Raw genomic sequence first — 19,596 nt, 5'->3', positions numbered from 1 at the left:
AGCTCCAAGGCTCTCCTTTGGGGCCGCTGCTCACAGGGCCCCAAGGCATGGGCGGCACTCACAGCAATGGCTCAGCCTGGCCACACTTGGGGCCGGCAGCTTCCTGGGACAGTGGCAGAGCAGGGATGCTGTGGCATCCAGGGCAGTACAATAATTTGCAAGGCTGTTGATAAAAGCCCAGGAGGTGGTTGGACAGCAGCAGTTGCTGGGAGCAGAGGGTGTTTCTGATCAGCGCCACAGGAGCTGAGCCCAGGGGCTGCTCCTCAAGGCTGAGGCCTCCCAAGCACGGATCAGAGCCCAGAGCGGCCTGGAAAGGGGCTGGGAATGCAGCAGCACAGGGAGGGTGATCCTGTGAGTATTTATTGATCAGGAGACTCAAGGAATCTCTCAGCCACTATCCCAGGGTCCTTCAGCAGTGCAGTGGGAGCAATCAACACACTCAGAGTTCTGTGTCCATGGCAGGATCATTGCTGTGGGCAGTGTTTTCTTCTGCCTCCTCAAAGACCCTCTTGACAGAAAGCCAGAGAGACCCCACAGAGCAGGGCCTCCAGCACCTCCCCACCAGGATGTAGATGAGGGGTTTGATGCTGCTGTGGATGCAGGTGAGCAGGAAAAAACCTGGGAGAGCATAATGGTGTAACTGAGTTCCTGCAGGAAATTGCAGAGACTGAGGGGCAGAGACAAGAGCACAATGAGGCAGATAACAATGTCCAGCTTCTTGTCTTGCTGCTGCTGGGAGCCAGGCTTGAAATGAGTGAAGAGGATTGTGCTGGAAATGAGCATGGAGGGAGCACAGAGGAGGTGGTTGGAGGTGTATATTAAGCTGAGAAACACCCAGCAGTGCTCAGGTGGCTGGAACATGCACAGGGAAAGCATCATGGCAAAGACAATGACAAGAGTGATGAAGAAGGCCCCAAGCAGGGCAAGCATGACCTTCAACAGCTGCTGGGGATGGTGGCAGCAGAGCCAGAGCAGGCAGTAGATGAACCTGCACCTCTTGATGCTGATGAATGTCAGTGTGCACAGCCACAAGCTGTAAGACAACAGTGACATCCAGGAAAGGAACGTTACGTGTGACAAGGGCATGATGATAGAACAGGACATGTCCCCCACCAGGAAGAGCGCAGTGGAGAGCAACAGAATGAGGTGGAAGAAGAAGTCGAGAAGAGCCAGCATGTAGAAGTAAAGGATGGTGCTGTTCCTGGATGAAGTGCGGGAGCCAAGGAGCCAGAGCACAGCCCCGTTCCCAGCCAGCCCACAGAGGCAGATGAGCAGTGTCACACTGTGTATGGCCATGGTGGTGACATCTGTCTCACACAGATCATTACCTTCAGTGGATGAGGCAGGAGATGGGGAGACGGTGCTCACCTCCATGGATGGACGCTGGGCAGGCAGTGGGATGTGGCCCCTGGCTGTGGTCAGAGTGGATGGGCAGTCAGTGCTTGGAGAATCCAGGGATGGACAATGCGGTTCCTCAGCAGCTCCCTGTAGTGGGAAGGATTCAGTGGGAAGGAGTGAGATGTGCAGGGGAAGGAGGGCAGTGGGAAATTGTGGGGTGGGAGAGGGAGTGTTGGGCTGTTTGGCAGAGGATGCAGAAGCAAAGCTCAGGGCAGAGGAGGGGGGAGCTGGGGAGGGCACAGGGGTCACCGGTAGAGGGTGGCAGGAACAGAGCAGCTGCTGCAGGAGAGGTAGGTGGGGTAGGGAGGAAGGCAAACATTCCACTGACCTGTTCCCTGTGGGGCAGCAGCAGGCAAAGGGCTCTGTGCAGATCAGCGGCGCTTCCTGGCCCCTCTTGCTCCTTTGGGATCCATGTCCTAAAGCGGCTCCTGCGTGGTCAGGGACATGAAGGAGAAAGTGCCCAGGTGAAGGCAGCCCAGGATCTTCCCACTCCTGTTCCTCTCTGGGCCCTGTCCTGGAGTTTCTCCCCAGGGCTCAGTGCAGTCCCAGGTGAGTGGGAAATTGCAGCTTTTGCTATGTCAGAATTTCACGTCCTCAGAGACCTTTATCTTGGGGTTTTTACACTAGAGAGGGAGTGGTTTTGTCTAAAGCTCCAATTGAAATATTTTGCAAATACCTCTTAATTTCCTCCTGATGAGAAACAATTCTGCCCTGCAGAATGTCCCTTTCTCCAACTTCTTTCCCTATTCTGACAGATTTCTACCATTCCTCATTTCACTTCCCAGAGGGGTCATTGTCCCTCCAGCAGCCGAGGGATGCTGGTGGTGCTGGTGGCACTGAATTGCTGCTGGCAGTGCTGGCAGTGCTGGTGAAGCACCTGGCTGCTTGTCAGAAACAGCTCCCATTCTGTGAAGAGCTCCAGAATCACTGCCAAATCCTCCCCTGGGCTCATGGGATCATCCCTGGGCCATGGACTCCCATTCCTGTCATGGCAGTGCAGCCTCACGCAGCCCAAGGGAAGGACAGCACTCAGTTGCTTGCAGCCAGGCTATCAGCAATTGGGGCCCACCCTAATTACTGCCAATCCCCTTGATGATGCCGTGAAAGCTATCAGGGACCAGGGTGCTGTGAACCCCCTGCCAGCCCTTCACCAGGGCTGCTCCTGCTCCTCCTCAGTCCTGGGAACTCTTGGGGTTATTTTGGTGGTTGTCTGACCCCAGACTGTAGTTCTGCCAGCAGGGATACTTTCCACTATGCCAGTTTGCTCCAAACTCCATCCAGCCTGGCCTTGGACACTTCCAGGGATCCAGGCACAGTCACAGCCTCACAGGGAAGCCTGTGCCAGGGCCTCAGCACCCTCACAGGGAAGGATTTCTTCCCAATATCCAATCTGACCCCACCCTCTGTCAGTGGGAAGCCATTACCCCTTGTCCTGTCACTCTATGCCCTTGTCCAAAGTCCCTCTCCAACTCTCCTGGAGCCCCATCAGCTCCTGGATCAGGAAGTGTTTTCCCTAGAAAGGATTGGGCTGGTGAGGGGATGTGAGATTCCACAGCTGGGGACACAAACACAGTCTCAGCAGGAAGAGAGGTGACAGTTCTGTCCCAGGGCCAGCAGTTTCCAGGAGGAGCATCCCAGATCCCTGAGGCACATGTCAGCCTGGGTAGGAATCATCTCACCTCAGCTTTTGAGGAATTCCTTGCAATTCACTGTAGGCTGCTGTCTGACTGCCAAGAGAGTATAGAGGATAACTCAGATAAGACTTGTAACTTTCTAAGGATTAAAGCCATGGTGTCATCGATGAAGAGAGATGGGGAGACTGACTCGGTGATCAGAATCCAATCTTATTGGGGGATACAAACTTTTATATACTATTTCAGGGGGACTAGTAATGTATACTACAATGATCAGGTTAAAATCACATACACAACCTTATGCATATAACAACATCTCTTGCTTGCAGAGTTTAATGGGATTTTCATTTTCCGGTAATCCTGCCTGATTTATTCTTTTTGCAATCTAGGTCTAATTTTCAAAGTTCTGTTTGCCTTTGCCAAGGCATCCTGTTATCAAATCTCTTATGTGAACCAGGTCCAAAGTCCATCATCTGTCTTGTGTCTCCCAACATTCCAACACAATGGGACTAGCATTGATTTGCCTCTTCTCAGAAGAAATGACCTGGCTGAACTCCTAAATCATCCCTCTGCTCTGTGCCAGTGCTCCAGCTCATGCACAGAATTTATTATTGTATGAATCCTCTTGGAAACTGTATGGTGAAGGTGAAATACCACTGAAGTTGCAGTATACAAGGGGGAAAACTAGATTTGAACCAAAAATCAAAGTTTAACTGAGCATTTGTGTTGCAGGGCCATAAGGAACCTCCTCAAGAATGACACGGGAAAAGTTCAGCCTGTTCAAAAGACAAGATATCGGGATTGAGGTTTGTATAAAATAGAATAGAAGCTGAGATGGAGCCAAGTGCTTTGGGCACAGGTGTGGTTGCTGAGGCTCTCTCCCGTTGCTCATTTCCCAGGCAGAGTGAAGAGCAGCTGAGGAGCAGAGCCCTGAGCCCGTGGCAGGCTCTGAGGCAGCTGCCTGTGTGTGAGAGCCCTGGAGAACACGAGGCAGCACGGAGAGCAGGGGCTGTGGCAGGAGCTGGGACAGAGCCCGCGCCGGACGCTGCTCGGGCTCAGCCCGCGGGCTGCGCTCCCCTTTCCCAAGGGACCATTCCAGGGAACCTCCTGCAGATCCCGGCCCAGGGACAGCAGCTGGAGCCTGGCAGCTGAGGGCAGTGCACTGCGGGCAAGTTCTCCAGGCTGCCAGAGGAAGCCAGGTCAGACTCTTCTCTTCCACCTTCATCAGGGCCCCCTCATTGGGTGGAACCTGGTTATTGATTTTAGAGGCAGAACCGAGGTCTGTAGGGAATTAAGAGCTATAAACACTGTGGGAAAAGGGAGGGAATATTGAAAGGAGTGTCCTGCTGAAGGAATCCAGCAGCTCAGTGACATCAACTGACACCTGAGAGTCCAGCTCAGATCCATCCCAAAGCCATTTGCTCTCTGATATCTCCATGGGCAATCCTCTCCTCTCTCCTCCAATTGTTTTCCTGCTCCAGCAGTGTGCTGTCCACAGCTAGGAAGGAGGTATCTCCCTGGCTTTTGTGCCAGGCACACAGGACCAGGCTCCCACATCCTCCTTGCCATCTGTCCTGTCCCTCACCCCTCCCTGTGCTGCTCCACATGGAAGCTGTGGGTGGGAAAAGATGGGAAAGCCACGTTTGGGGGACAGCAGCGTTGCTGTGGTGTGTCTGTTTGTCAGCCCTGCAGCTGTGTGAGGGCAGGAGAAGCAGCAGAGGTGTCACCGTGAGCACTTTGTCCCCTGGCACGGAGGGAGCCAGCCCTGCCTGCTGGAGCCAGCCTGGTGGGAAGGCATCCCAGGGGAGCTGGAATGAGGAGAGCCACGAAAACTGGAGCCAGTGTGACAACAGGCAGTGGAGCAAAGTGCCTGTCCCGCTGCTGCTGCTGCTGCTGCTGCTGTGCCTTGTGGGATGGTGGGAATGGGGCTGTGCTCTGGCTCCTCAGCTTCAGCATCCACAGGAACCCCATCACCCCCTGTGTGCTCAACCTGGCCATGGCTGGCTCCACCTTCCTGCTCTCCATCACCATCACCCTGGGGATATTTTCTGTCCCAGAGAGCTTCTGCCACCAGCTGGGCTCGTGGGCTGTGCCAGCTGGGCAGAAGGTCCCCATCCTCTTGGCTTTCACTGCTGCTGTCTCCTCTCTGACAGCCCTCAGTGCTGTCACAGCTCTGTTTGTCCTCCCATGTCCTGCTGGCCCTGCCACGGCTCCCAGTGCTTCCCGGTGCTCCTGTGTGCCCTGCTCTGGCTGCTCTCCTTGCTGCTCACTGCCACCCTCCATTGCTGCCCTTTGGTGCCCATGGCCTTGGTGCTGAGCTGCCACTTCTCAGTGCTCAGCCTGCCCTGTTCTGCTCTGGCCCTGCTGGGCAGGCTCCTGTGCTGCTCATGGAAACAGCTGCCAGGGAAGCTCTGTGCCCTGCTCCTGCTGCTCCTGTCATCTCCTTCCCCTTCTTCACTGCTGATTTTGGGTACTGGCTCTAGCTGAGGGCGTTTGACTTCTCTGTCTTTGCCCTCAGCCCCTCTCTCCATCTCACCTGTGCCCAGAGCAGTGCCCTCCCTCTGATTGACTGCCTGGCTGGGAGCTGTGCAAAGGAATTCACCCCCTCTGGTAGTGTTGCCTTGCAGAGGGCTTTTGAGGCTTTTGTGCCAGAGCCAGGGCATAGGGACAACACAGGGGAGTCATCATCAGGTGGAATAATCATGAAACAGAGTCATCACAATATAGAACAATTAAATATCCAGAGTGGGATGTGACCCACAAGGATATTGGTGTTGAGTTCCTGGCCCTGCACAGGACATGCCAACAATCCCAGCCTGTGCCTGAGAGCATTGTCCAAATGCTCCTTGAGCTCTGTCAGGCTGGTGCTGTGTGCAGCAGGGGAACTCCTGCCTGGGGCTGTTGTGGGGCGCATTTGGAATCCTCATGGAATGGTTTGGGTTGTGTGCTGGTTTAGGGTAAATTTGGGAGGGAGCCTCTGAACGGGATTCCCCTGGTAAACGAATTCAAGCAGGCCCTCCGCATCTGGTTCAGGAAAAGATTCAATTAGAGAAAAGTGGAAAAAACTGTTTATTTAACAAAAACAGTATTCACAAGCATAAAAAATGAAAACAATATTAAACAATTAAATCTCTTGCTGTTCTGAAGAGTTGGCAAATTCAGACAGTCCTTGTTGTGGAGTGTAGTTTGGCTCACTCAGTCCCTTATCAGTCCCTCTGGTGCTGGAAAATGCCGCGTCCCAGGCCCTGGTGGGCCACAGGTGTGAGCTCCTGGTGCTCTCCTGGGTTTTCAGACCAGAGCAGGTTTGAACAGTTCCAAGCCAAAGGAAAACCACAGTCCAGGGAACTTCTCTGCCTCAGCCAGCTGAAAATAGCTAAAAGCAAAGGAGAGCTCTGTGCTGCATGTCTGTGCTGCAGACAGCACGGTCTGGGAGCAGGAATGGGGAGGAGTGAGCGCAGCTTCTGAAAACAAACTGCTGCACCTGCTCTGCCCCTCTTTGCTCAAGAACCAGTGTGAAATGTGCAAAACCTATTTCTGGGCTAAACAGATGAATGGGGACACAATTCATCTCATAAAGTCATCCCAGGACAAGTTGGAAGGAAGAGTAGAGATAATCTCATTTCATCTCTCCTTCTTCTGTCCCATGGGCAGGGACAGCCAGGAAACCTTTTGCCTAGAAGTCTTGCTCTTTTGAAAGGAAGCTCAGGTAGGGAGTGGTTTGGATCACACTGGAGACAAGACATGTACTTTGAAGCAGAAAAAGTACATTGGAGGATCATGATCCTTCTGCACTTGCCTTGGGAGAAACCCCCTGGCTGAGTTGTTCTTCCCTGGACAAGATGGTGCACCATGGAAAGTTTCTGGTGTCCAGTGGCCAGGAAAGCAGGAGTCAGGGAGAGAAAACCTCTCTCAGATGTCAAAGTGTCTTCTGTTAATTATTAACACATCTGTTAATAAATGCTCCTTAGCTGTTAAACCTCACGTGTGTCTCCAAAGCCTGACTCACCACACACGGCTTTCACTCTCACTTCCCTTTCCAGAAGCAGTGGCACATTGGTTTCCCCTGGATTTAGGGCAGTGGGAAAAGGAGGGACAACTTCCCCCTGAGCAAGAGATGTGGCTTCTGCCCAGGTCTCTGCCAGGAGGAATCAGGAGCTCTTGGCACTGCCAACATCATCCCAACCATTGCAGGCACGTGCCTTAGGAAGGGCTCTGGTATGAGACAGGGATCTGCCCTGCTCCCAGAGCAGCCAGAGGCTTTAGAATGGGATAAAAGAAGGAATTGAGCCATTTTGGAGCACCAGGAGCGCTGCATTCTCATCCTGGTGGCTCTTTCTGTGCCTTATCTCACAGTTGTTTCCCAACAATTTGGTGGGGTCATGGGAGAGAAAGACATTGCAACTTTGGCTGCATTAGAGTTTCCCTTCCATTGGTTGGGTTGGGGTTTTTTTTGTTTTGTTTTGGTTTGTTGTTTTTTTTTTTTGTTGTTTGTTTTTTTTTTTTCTGCAGAGGTAGTGAGTTTTGTCTAAACTCCGCTCAAAGAATAGAATCGGTTGTCTTGTCTTCCTGATTTGAAACTCTACTTCCCTGGACCATGTCCCATTCTCTGACTGCCTTCCCTCTCCTGACAGGTTTCTGCCATTTCTCATTTCTCTTCCATGAAGGATCATGGTCCCTCCAGCAGCAGAGGGATACTGGCAGTGCTGGTGGCACCATAATGGTGTCAGCACTGCCAGTGCTGCTGGAGCATCAGGCTGCTTCTCAGAAACAACTCCCTTGCTGGTAAGAGGACCGGGATCATTGCCAAAACCTGCTCTGGGCCTGCGGAAACAGAGCTGAGGCAAGAATTCCTATTTTTTTATTCAAATGCAGGCTCACTCTGCCCAAGGGAAGGACCGCAAACAGTTGCTTTGTGTTGATTTGGCACTGCCTGATTTTTTGGTAGCAGGGGAGAGACACAGAAAGGGGCTCCTGTGAGAAGCTGCTGGAAGCTTCCACCATATCTGACAGGGCCAGTTTCTGATGGCTCTGAAGATGGACATGCTGCTGGCCCAATTAGAGAGGTTGGTGACACCTCCGTGGTGACATTTTCAAGAAGAAAATCAAAGCAGCACACACACAGTTTTTACCAGGGATGGCGAGGCACCGCTGCTGGGGCCATCCTGCTGCGGCCGCTGCCATCTTGGTGTGGCCTGTGGCAAGCCTTGCCTGCCTGGCTGCCCCTAGCCAGCCGTGCTGTGGCAGAAGGGCAGGGGCAGCAGTGGCAGCTACTCCTTCTCAGCACCCCACATAAAGAGATCTGCTGAATTGCACCAGCACCCGCGGCGGCGGCTGCTGCCTGTGTGGTGGTGGCGGGATCATGTGGGTGCTGGTGAAAACATGGCGAGCGATTTCCCAATGTGGATCCTGGACACGACCAACCTCTCAGCACTGCGGAATATTGGAAAGATCGGCAACTGTACCTAGAGGACAGCAGTTTTTCTTTTAGTGAGAGAAGAGAGGGAGGTGAGGACCTGTGAGGGAAAACAACATGGCAGCACCAAGGTGAAGGCTCCCTGGTGCCTTCGCTTCTCCAGGCTCAGAGACCCCCAGAACACCCCCAGCTCAGAGACCTCAGAGAAGCCACAGGGAGGGGGTTGATGTGCCATGGAGACAACTGTGACAAACACAGATGTCACCCTGCTCCTGGAAGGGGGTGGCTGTGCTGAGGAGCACGGACTGCTCCTCCCCTTGGAGCTGCACCATCTGAGCCTGCTGAGGGAGAGGCCAAAGCCAGGGCAGAGGAAGAATTTCTGAAGGCACAAAACCACCAGCAAGGAAATCAGTAAAAAACAGGTTTAATATTAAGCAAACCAATGTGCTATCCCTATTTGTGTGTTTGTGTGTATTCAAGGGCATATGACAAAAGGACAGGGTGGACAAGGATTAAAAGGAAAATGGCTTAAAAGCTTTACACCACTCAAACTTAACAGTACTTCAGTAACACCTTAAACTTAGCAATTCAGCAGAGGAATATCACTTAGCAGCACTTAACCTTATTGGAAATAATCAGGGCTAGGAGACTTCTTCTCCTTTTTTTAATGCCTTTATTAAAAGTGATCAGCTCATGATTGGGCAGCTCGACGGGTCTGCAGCATCCGTCGCTTCTCCCAAGGCGACTGAGAGGAGGAGGATATGCGTAATTCTGTCCACAAGGGGCAGAGCTGGGGGAATCCAGTCCTCGTGAGAACCTCTAGGGCGTGAGGTACCCGCCAGATGGTGCCCCTCCTACTCAGTCGGCCTGGTCTCACCGCCGGGGTCGTCTGTCTTGGGCAGGGCGAGAGGGTCCGAAGGTGTTCCACGTCTCTGCAGGCTCAGCACTCGGCTCCTCACGTCCAGACATCATTCCAATCTCTCAACTTTTAGGTTGCTCGTTGTTTTTGGGGTTTCTCCGTGAGTTTGGAGTCGGGGGTCCCACAAAGCATTCTGGTCTTGGAGTCACTTTACATAGCCCCCCCTCACCCTCTCAGGTGTCTTCCCTATTCTGAGAAAAGTACACCTTAGCCTCGGGAAAGGCTCTGCTAATACAAAAGGAGCGATTAGCCTCAACGACCCGTGATTACAATAACAAAACACGAAGAACTTCGGCAGCTACAGTAATCTGGCTGCCTTTTTGTAACTTTTTCTCACAAAAAAAATATTAACCGAATTTTTGTTCATAACATTATTTATGCCTGATAGTTCCTTGCAGGCCTGCTCAGTCAGATGTCTGTGGTACTAACACAGCTGAGAGAGCAGCATTTCTGCCACATTTGCCCCAGCAGATGCAGACGTGTGTGCACACAGCCAGCCAGCCAGGCAGAGTCAGTGCAAGGACCCTGTGAGCAATTGCCCTGGCAGGCAGTGAAATGCTCCCTGTGGATCCCTTTGCATCTCCTCCCTGGGCCAAGGGCTGGGCCTGGAGCCCTGGCGGGATGGGCCCAGGAGCCGTCGGCATTCGGGGATCAGCCGAGGGCAGCAGCCGGGAGAGATCCCAGCTGGGAAAGGCCCCAGTGCAAGGGAGCTTCTGCTCAGCGCTGCTGGGCCCAGCAGAGCTCCAAGGCTCTCCTTTGGGGCTGCTGCTCACAGGGCCCCAAGGCATGGGCGGCGCTCACAGCAATGGCTCAGCCTGGCCACACTTGGGGCCGGCAGCTTCCTGGGACAGTGGCAGAGCAGGGATGCTGTGGCATCCAGGGCAGTACAATAATTTGCAAGGCTGTTGATAAAAGCCCAGGAGGTGGTTGGACAGCAGCAGTTGCTGGGAGCAGAGGGTGTTTCTGATCAGCGCCACAGGAGCTGAGCCCAGGGGCTGCTCCTCAAGGCTGAGGCCTCACAAGCACGGATCAGAGCCCAGAGCGGCCTGGAAAGGGGCTGGGGATGCAGCAGCACAGGGAGGGTGATCCTGTGGGAATTTATTGATCAGGAGACTCAAGGCATCTCCAAGCCGTCCCAGGGTCCTTCAGCAGTGTTGTGGAAGAGATCAACAGACTCAGACCCCGGTGTCCACAGAAGGTTCATCTCCACAGTCAGTGTTTTCTTCTGGGTCCCCAAAGACCCTGTGGATCGCCTTCCTTAGGACTGGATGGAGGAGTGCTTCCTGCAGCTCTCCATGGAGCAGTGTCTCCAGCAGCTCCCCATGGAGCAGTCTCTCTTCCAGCTCCCCACCAAGAAGCAGATGAAGGGTTTGATGCTGCTGTTGATGCAGGTGAGCAGGAAAACCACCTGGGAGGGCACAACGGTGTAACCGAGCTGCTGCAGTAAATTCCAGAGACTGAGGGGCAGACTGACGAGTGCAACGAGGAAAATAACAATGTCAAGCCTCTTGTGTGGCTGCTGCTGTAAGCCAGGCTTGCGATGAATGAAGAGAATTGTGCTGGAAATAACCATTGGTGCTGCAAATAGGAAGAGGCTGAGGGCGTACATGGAAGTGAGAATCACCCGACATTGCTCCTGCTCGTGTGACTGGCACTGGGAAGTCACCGTGGGATTGACAGTGATGACAACAAAGAGGAGGGCCCAGTACAAGACACTCATCACCACCCTCAGCAGGTGCTCAGGAAGTTGGCAACCACAAAAAAACAGGCAGAGGATGGACCTGCACCTCTCAATGCTGATGAATGTCAGCCGGTACAGCCCTATATTGTAGGTGAACAATGACAGCTGGAAAAGCAGGTTCATATATATTGAGGGCATTGTAGCCGAGCAGGAAACCTCCTCCACAAGGAATACCAGGGTGGAGGGCAACATGAAGATGAGGAAGAGGAAGTCAGTGATGGCCTGATAGAATATGAAGTCAGTGATGGCATTAATGTGCAGGAGCGAGAGGAACACCCCGTTCCCAGCCAGCCCACAGAGGCCAACGAGCAGCATCACAATGTGCATGGCCATGTTGGAGACATTGATCTCACACTGACCAGGTGCGTCAGTTGGTGAGATGAAAAGACAGGACATGGTGCTCACCTCCATGGATGGACGCTGGGCAGGCAGTGGGATGTGGCCCCTGGCTGTGGTCAGAGTGGATGGGCAGTCAGTGCTTGGAGAATCCAGGGATGGACCATGTGGCTCCTCAGCAGCTCCCTGCAGTGGGACGGATTCAGTGGGGAGGAGTGAGATGTGCAGGGGAGGAGGGTGGTGGAAACTGAGGGGTGGGAGGGTTGGGCTGGTGTGCAGGGGATTGATAAATAAGAGAGAATTAACATTTTCTTCCCCCCTGAATTGCTCCAAGACGAACTGGTCAGAGAGATAAATGAATTTGAAGATGTGCACCTAGGATGATAAATGCTGCTGGAGCCAGTGCAGAAACAGATAAGGAGGTCCACTGCAGTTTTGGGGTAAGTTTTGTTAGAAGAAGCAAGAGCAAATGGCCAAAGGAAAAGTTGAAGGCAAGGTCACCTTTAACATCTCAGCACTCAGTGAATGCAACCACCATAGACCCCTCTGAATGAAGCCCAGGACATGAAAGGCTGTTCAGCAGGAAGTGGATGCCTGGAAATGAGTTCTAGGAAAATGGTGTTTATGTACTAGACAAGAAAAAATGTTATTCTCTATGTATGGGTATAATGGATAAAAACACTGTTGTAAAGTTTCACAACACACAAAAACATAAAGAGATACTACTGCATGTCCTGCTTCCTAATGTTTCCTTTGCTAGCACCATTGGTCGGTGTTAGGAACTTTATTCTGTCTGATTCTGCTATCACACCTCATCCATCCCATCCGATCTCATCCCATCCCATCCCATCCCATCCCATCCCATCCCATCCCATCCCATCCTGATGGGTTCCCAGTCCCTGGCCTCTCCCTGGCTGCAGGTGTGGCCTGTTGGGCTCTGCTGCTGTCCAGTGGCAGATTTGGGATTGGTGGCACCCAGAGCCCTCCTGCCCCCTCCAGCCCCTGTCTGCCTGATGCCTTGGGCTGGCTCCCTGGAACAGAGGCCAGAGCAGGTGAAGAGAATCAAAGGAGGCATTGATGAAAGGCCTTCAAAAGGTTCACCTTGGGCTCTCCAAGCCTCCAAGAGGGGCTGCACCCAAAATGGACAATGGTCATGAGTTTTTCAGACAGATAAAAGTTTGGTCCATTTACAAATCTGGGGTTAATCCTCCAATTACAGCTTCAGGTAATGAAGTCATTTAGCCCTAGTTTGCCCTCCCCAATTCACTTTTGTCTATACTTTTCTAGGCCTGAGGCAGTAGAGTGTTCTTGAATTTCAGGCCTAGAGGGATTGTTTCGTCTGACCAAAATGTGCAGACAGTTAACTAACACTTTCCATGGAATTTAGAGTTATGCACTAATGCAGTACAGGATATGAAAAATAGAAAGGCTAAAATCCTAAGGCACCATGCCCCCTCTGACATCCTCTAGAAATTCCCCCCAGGCTGCCTTCCCCTCCAGACAGCCCCGCTCCTCTCCTGCCCCACTCAGGAGCCCCAGCAGTGTTTCTGCTCCTCCTGGCAATTCCATGCTTCTCCAGCCCAATGAACAGCAGTGGAGCCATCCCTGTAGTGCCTCTTGTTTGTGTCCAAAGGAGGTTGGGGGGCTGGAGAGCAGGGATGGAGCTGGGGAGGGGCATCTCCAAGAGAAAGACGGCCCCAAAGCCTTCCGGGGCAGGCTGGGGTGAGCAGCCCGTGGGGAGGGACTGGAGCCTGAGGCCCGGGGCTGGGAGGGATGGGAAGGACGGGAGGTGGGTGGGCTGCATGGGGAGTGGGATGGGAGGGTGGTGTGGGAGGGGTGGGACATGATGGAGCTGCTGGGAAGATGTGGTGGGAAGGTGTGGGGTGTGGTGGGTCTGGAGAGAAGGTGTGGGGTGTGGTGGGGCTGGTGGCCTCAGGGAAGCCACAGGGAGGGGGGTGATGCCCGTGGAGCCCATGGTGACAAACACAGGTGTCACCCTGCTCCTGGAAGGGGGTGGCTGTGCTGAGGATCACGGCCTCCTCCTCTCCTTGCTGCTGCAGCACCTGAGCCTGCTGAGGGAGCAGCTGAAGGCAGTGGAGAGGAAGAATTTCTGAAGGCAGAGAGACCTTTGCAGCTGGCTCACAAAATTAAAAATTAAAGATCTTTTGGGAGATCTGTGCTGTGACACTCACAGAGCACTCGGGGTGGGGAATGCTGAGCCCCTGGGCCATCCTGTCTTTGCCAGCCCAGCTCTGGCCACTGAAGATCATGGTTGCTTCAGGGAGCACAGGCCATTGCTGTGTCCTCTCTGACACCAAGACATTGAAGTCTTACAGGAAATTGTTTTAGGCTAGGAAGAATTTGGAGTCGAAATTGTGAACATAGTGGAAATATATTCGCCATAGACGTGTTCAAAGAAACAAGAATTTCCAGGCATTTTTATACACTATAATATCCAAGATTTTTTGATAAATATTCTTTGAAATGCTATCAATTTTTTACATCATGGCATTGTTGTTTTGTTACTTTTAATTGCTACAATATACTGTCTCTCTTAGATTAATGTATAACCCAGGTTTTATCCCGCTAAAGAACAATTCATCAGATTTGATGTCCTAGTTAGACAATTTCCTTTTCTTAGGTGCCCAAGCCTATGAATTGGCTCCTTTATTGCCATTACAATTTATCTCTTAGAATTTATTATCAAGTCCTCTTGTGTGTATAGGTTTCCAAACTCCTAATTATCTCAAGATATCATTCTTATTCTATGACGTCCAATTATTTTCTAGTTATATGATAACCATTAACAGTACTTTATTGAATTTTGTTCTCCAGCTATTGGTTAAGTTCTCTAAGGGCTATGGGTCAATAGAGTTTTCTACGGACACTCAGCCAACACAGATCTAAAACCAAAACAGCTAAAATCCACAGTCAAATATGCCTTAACTAATTAAACATAGTTCATTACAGAAATTTCTAAACAGTCACAGAATTCCTGGCTAACTACCTCTCTGTCCCCTCCCTCCAGCCACATTCCCGGCTGGCAGCAGCAGTCAGAGGAAGCCGGGAAGCGCTGGCAGAGGGGACAAAGGCAGCTCAGGGTTCACGGTGCTGTTTATTGATATCAGACCTCAGTGGGATGCAGGAACCAGGTGCCAGGGGGAATTTTGGGGTCACAGCCATGTTGGAAAAGATTATTTTGGCTCTAAGACCTGTGAGGGAGGAGCAAATCCATGCTCCAATGTGCTCTGTGCAGAGCATGCCTCACACATGGCCCTTTTCACTGCCTCTGCTCCCTTTCCCTGCAGGAATAAGGGTGGGAGGATGATCCTAAGTCACTGCCCCATGGTCCTGCATGGGGGCACTTGAAGGGTTCAACAGGCTCAGACCCCCCTGTCCATGGTGTGTGTGAGTCTGCACATACAGTACCTGTGTGTGTGCCAGTGTGCACAGCTCTGGGTGCACACACAATTGCCAAGGTGTACCCGTGTTGTGTGCACTACTGTGTGCATAGATGTTAAATTACCCCCTCTCAGGTGAGACTCAGTCTGTGCACAGCTCTGTGTTTGAGCGTACAGAGACTCTGCAAGTGTGAACATGGCCCTGTGTAAGATATGTGTGTTAAAGTGTATGACACTGCACGTATTAGTGTGCACAGATTTGTATACTCATGTTAATGTACACAAGTTCTGCATGCAAGCAAGTCTCGTGTTTGTGAGCACATGCACATTAGTAGAGACTGTACATAAGTGAGTGTCTCTGTGGCACACGTGTGCTACTGTGCACAAGGTGAGCATGCACAGCTCCATGTGTGTGTGCAAGTGTGTGCTGCTGACAGGTACCGCTGTACGCCAGGGCTCTATGCCAGTGAGCAAGTACCTCTGTGTGTGTGCTGACTATACACATACCCCTGAGTGCACACATAGGCTGAGCACACCAGAGACACAGCTCTGGATGCACAGCTCCCTGCATCCGGCTACTACGTCACCTGAGAAGAAGAACCCAGACATGTGTTTGTGTGTGTCAATGTGGATGTATCACTACTGAACTCTGCTGACCAGAGCAACCCCTAGCTCCCTGTGTACATTTTGTTACAATATGTAGAGTTCAACTTCGTTTATAACAGAAATACAAAGCGTGGTCCCCTGGCACCAAGATCAAGAATCCATAGCCTTCTTATGTCTCTACCACTGACTGCAAGGTGAGGGTACACACACAACCCACCAGAGAGCTCCATAGAAGCAGAAACCCTAGAAGTTTTGCAAAACCCCAAAGATTAAGTGCGCTAACACAGATCATAAAGAAGAGAAATTGCTTCCACTGAGCCATTCTGAGAAGACAAGAATGCTTACAAACCAGCCCATTCAAACTGCTGTTATTTATATTCTTAACTTGTGCCTTAATTTTGCTGTAGACTTGTAAGAACTTATAAGTGTGTGAACTCATTCTTGTAGATTGATAGACTAACGTTGTTGCCCTGTTGCTGCACTTTGTGAAAGACAAGTGAAAGCCTCACAAGACTACTCTGCATGCTATAAAAAACTGTTTAAGTAACATTTTGAACAGAGATTCTAAATTGTATTAATCATTAATATAATTGTCCTATGAAAATTTCAAGTATCTGTTAAGGAAAGGATCAGTAAAAAGTGGTAAAATGATTCATTTAAAAACTGAAGTATGATGGGAACCAGAGGGCAACACCAGATTGGCCCCTGTACTCACCCCCAAGAAAATTATAACCCTACTGCAGGCAGCAATCCTATAGGCATGGCAGGAGGAGGTAAAAGCCATACTAGACCTCTGTTACTCCATTTTATCTGCTCAGACCAATTCGTGTCACAAACTCCACAAAACATTTTACTTAAAGAAGACAAAGAAGACCTGAGATTTCTTTCCCTTTTCCACTGTCCTCACCCATATCAACAGACACTATTACAACTCATTCAAAATCAAACTTCACTTAAGAAAAGCTTAAGCAGTTAATCAAAACTGAAAATAAAAGTTAATTGCTCGAGCCAAATAGCTTCTAAAAAAGAATAGGGGAGTTTGTTATAGATAAATAATGAGATGATTGGCTCTCTCAATTAAGGGATGAATACTGTGTGTATATTAAAAGAAGCTGTTTTGATGTATAGCTATGTTACTGCAGTCTGTTGTTTAGATGTCCTCTGTTCTCCCCATAGTCCCCTTTTCCCTCCCTCTGTATTGCTGCCATCAGACAGCCTAGCTTGTCTAGGACAGGTAAAAAGAAGGCATGTACATATACCTGTTGCATGGGTGTTGTAGGCTGGAAATGGGGGTGTGTATTCTATTCCTATCTGATGGGGCAGTTATCTTCTGTTAATTAAGCAGTTTTCTTTATCTCTTCCACAACAGTCATCCCTCTGGGGAGATATCTTCTGTTAATGGGCCATTGAGTCTCACTGCATGACTGATAAAATTACAGCATTGTGAGAACCTCTGCCAAGAGGGAAGAGCCAAGAATTCCCCCGTGGATATAATCTGAGATCTGGAAGACCACAGCCAGCCTTTCCCCACTGGATTCCCAGAGGAGCAGCTTTCTTCACTGGATCTTTAGAGGAAGACCAGGTCCATCTATACCACCACTGGACCTTCAGAGGGAAACTCCATCCTTCTCCAGGATCCCTGCTCCAACAGAACCACAGCTGGCACTGCAGGAGGGCTGAGCCACCATTTAATGGGACTGCTACCAACACCCTGACCCACAGGGTGGCAGATCGTGTTCTGACTCTGTCTGTGTTGTTTTGTATTTCTGCATTGTTTATTTTTTTGGTTTTTAAAATTCTCTTCCCTATCAAGGAATTGTTATTCCTGGTCCCATATCTTTGCCTGAGAGCCCCCTTAATTTCAAAATTATAACAATTCAGAGGGAGGGGGTTTATATTTTCCATTTCAGGGGAGGCTGCTGCCTTCCTTAGCAGACACCTGTCTTTTCAAACCAAGACAATGTGGCAGTTGGGAATGGAAAAACTTGTTTCTAAGGGGGCACAACATGACGACACCTGACTTTCCAATCAAGTTACAAGAAAGCAGTCTTCACCAATAAATGCCAAAGAAGAGGTGACTGACAGAATTTTAGAGGGGCCAGAGTTGGCTGATACAACCCTCAGGGGTATAAGAGACAGAACAGCCATTTTGTGGGTGAGCCATGTGCCAGGCAGCCACAGGAGGGACTCCCAGTGCTGTTATTTTTCCTGATTTACTCCATTTGTTGTAATATTTGTTAAGGTTTAAAAACCTTTAAAAATTTTACTAAGTGAGTGGTCATTTTTCGTGGGATCAACAGGCTGACTCTCCCATGTCCCTGGAAGCATAATTTCTGCGGACCCATTTTTCATTCGACTCATTGAAGACCTTCTGGTGGGAGAGCCGTATGGGACAGGGCCTCCAGCACCTCCCTACCAAGAAGTAGATGAAGGGGGTGTTTGAGGCTGCTGTTTCTACAGGTGAGCAGGAAAACAGCCTGGGAAGGCACAGCAATGTACCCGAGCTGCTGCAGGAAATGGCAGAAGCTGAGGAGGAGAGTTGACAGTGCAGTGAGGTGGAGAAGCATGTCACACCTCTTGGGCTGCTGCTGCTGGGAGCCCCACTTGGCCTTCATTAAGTCAATTGTGCCAGAAATGGCCACGGGAGCAGCCAAAAAGAGCAGGATGATGGTGTACATGGAGATGAGAGGCAGCCGGCAGTGCTCCTGCTCTTGTGAGTGGCAGAGGAATATCACGAGGGAATGACAGTGAAGAGAGCAAAGAAGGCCCAGGACAGGACACTTCCCACCACCAGCTACATTCGCTCGGAAAGGTCCCAGCGGCAGCACTGGAAGATCTTGAACATGTAGAGCACAGTGCCAGCCGGCGTGAGCAAGAACAGCCCCCAGTAGGAGGAGACCACTGAGAGCTGGAAAAGGAAACTCAGGTACAGCAGGGGGAGAATAGGAGAGCAGGACACATCCTCCAGCAGGAAGAGGAGGGCAGAGAGGACGGTGAGGAGAAGGAAGAGGAAATTGGCAACAGCCAGTGTGAAGATACCAGAGTTATGGGTTTTCAGGCTGGGAACAGGGCTGTGCTCTGGCTCCTCAGATAAGCAGTGTCACACTGTGTATGGCCACACTGGTGACATCTGTCACACACAGATCATCTTCTTCAGTGGGTGAGGCAGGAGATGGGGACACGGTGGCCTCCTCCATGGATGGACGCTGGGCAGGCAGTGGGATGTGGCCCCTGGCTGTGGTCAGAGTGGATGGGCAGTCAGAGCTTGGAGAATCCAGGGATGGACCATGTGGCTCCTCAGCAGCTCCCTGCAGTGGGAAGGATTCAGTGGAGAGGGATGTGATGTGCAGGGGAAGAGGGCAGTAGAAATTGCTGGGAGACAAAGGTAGGAGGCTTGGGAGTTCAGAAGAAGACACAGAAGGGAAGCTCAGGGCAGAGGAGGGGGGAGCTGGGGAGGGCACTGCAGTCACCGTGAGAGTGTGGCAGGAACAGAGCAGTTGCTGCAGGAGAGGAAGGTGGGGTAGGGAGGAAGGCAAACATTCCACTGACCTGTTCCCTGTGGGGCAGCAGCAGGCAAAGGGCTCTGTGCAGATCAGCGGCGCTTCCTGGTGCCTCTTACTCCTTTGGGATCCATGTCCTAAAGCGGCTCCTGCCAGGTCAGGGACATGAAGGAGAAAGTGCCCAGCTCACCAGGAGCTCCCCACTCCTGCCCCACTGGCTCCTCTCTCTGTGCCCTGTCCTGGTGTTGCTCCCCAATGCTCGGTGGAGTCATGGGAAAGTCAGAAATTGCATCTTTGGCTCTGTAAGAATTTCACTTCCTCACACCTATTTATCATGGCTTTTTGCTACAGAGGAAGTGACTTTTGTCAAAAGCTCCAAATGAAACATTTTGCAGATGGTTTATCATTCCCTCCTGATGGAAAACATTTCTTCCCTGCAGAGTGGCCCATTCTCCGACTGCCTTCCCTCTCCTGGCAGGTTTCTACCATTCCCTACTTTCCTTCTCTGACACAGGTCACGGTCCCTCCAGCAGCAGAGGGATGCTGGTGGTGCTGGTGGCCCTGGAATGCTGACAGTGCTGAATGTTCTGATGGGGCAGCTGGGTGCTTGTCAGAAGTAACTCCAATTCCGTGAGGAGCTCAGGGATA

The 19,596-nt window shown here is 51.2% G+C and overlaps 2 protein-coding genes and 1 pseudogene across 2 annotated transcripts; 1 reads left to right on the top strand and 2 right to left on the bottom strand.

Annotated features, from left to right (window-relative positions):
- Positions 1–439: 439 nt before the first annotated feature.
- LOC128936993 (mas-related G-protein coupled receptor member D-like) lies at positions 440–1,374 on the bottom strand. Its single transcript, XM_054276307.1, is given in 2 exon segments — positions 440–615; positions 618–1,374. Coding segments are annotated over 2 exon segments (933 nt in total).
- A 3,582-nt stretch (positions 1,375–4,956) lies between these two features.
- On the top strand, positions 4,957–8,498 carry LOC128937060 (mas-related G-protein coupled receptor member D-like; annotated as a pseudogene).
- Positions 8,499–10,622: 2,124 nt separating this feature from the next.
- On the bottom strand, positions 10,623–11,453 carry LOC128937081 (proto-oncogene Mas-like). The gene has a single exon (XM_054276431.1). It carries the CDS (start codon positions 11,436–11,438, stop codon positions 10,623–10,625), a length of 816 nt encoding a protein of 271 aa, XP_054132406.1. The 5' UTR covers positions 11,439–11,453.
- Between the last annotated feature and the right edge of the window lie 8,143 nt (positions 11,454–19,596).

The sequence above is a fragment of the Melozone crissalis genome, unplaced genomic scaffold (assembly GCF_028551555.1).
Source record: "Melozone crissalis strain CALT ecotype California unplaced genomic scaffold, PUWL_Pcris_2 ptg000018l_1, whole genome shotgun sequence".
Taxonomy (NCBI): Eukaryota; Metazoa; Chordata; class Aves; order Passeriformes; family Passerellidae; genus Melozone; species Melozone crissalis.
The sequence above is the reverse complement of the archived record's forward strand: the minus strand, read 5'-3'. Positions and strand labels throughout refer to the sequence as shown.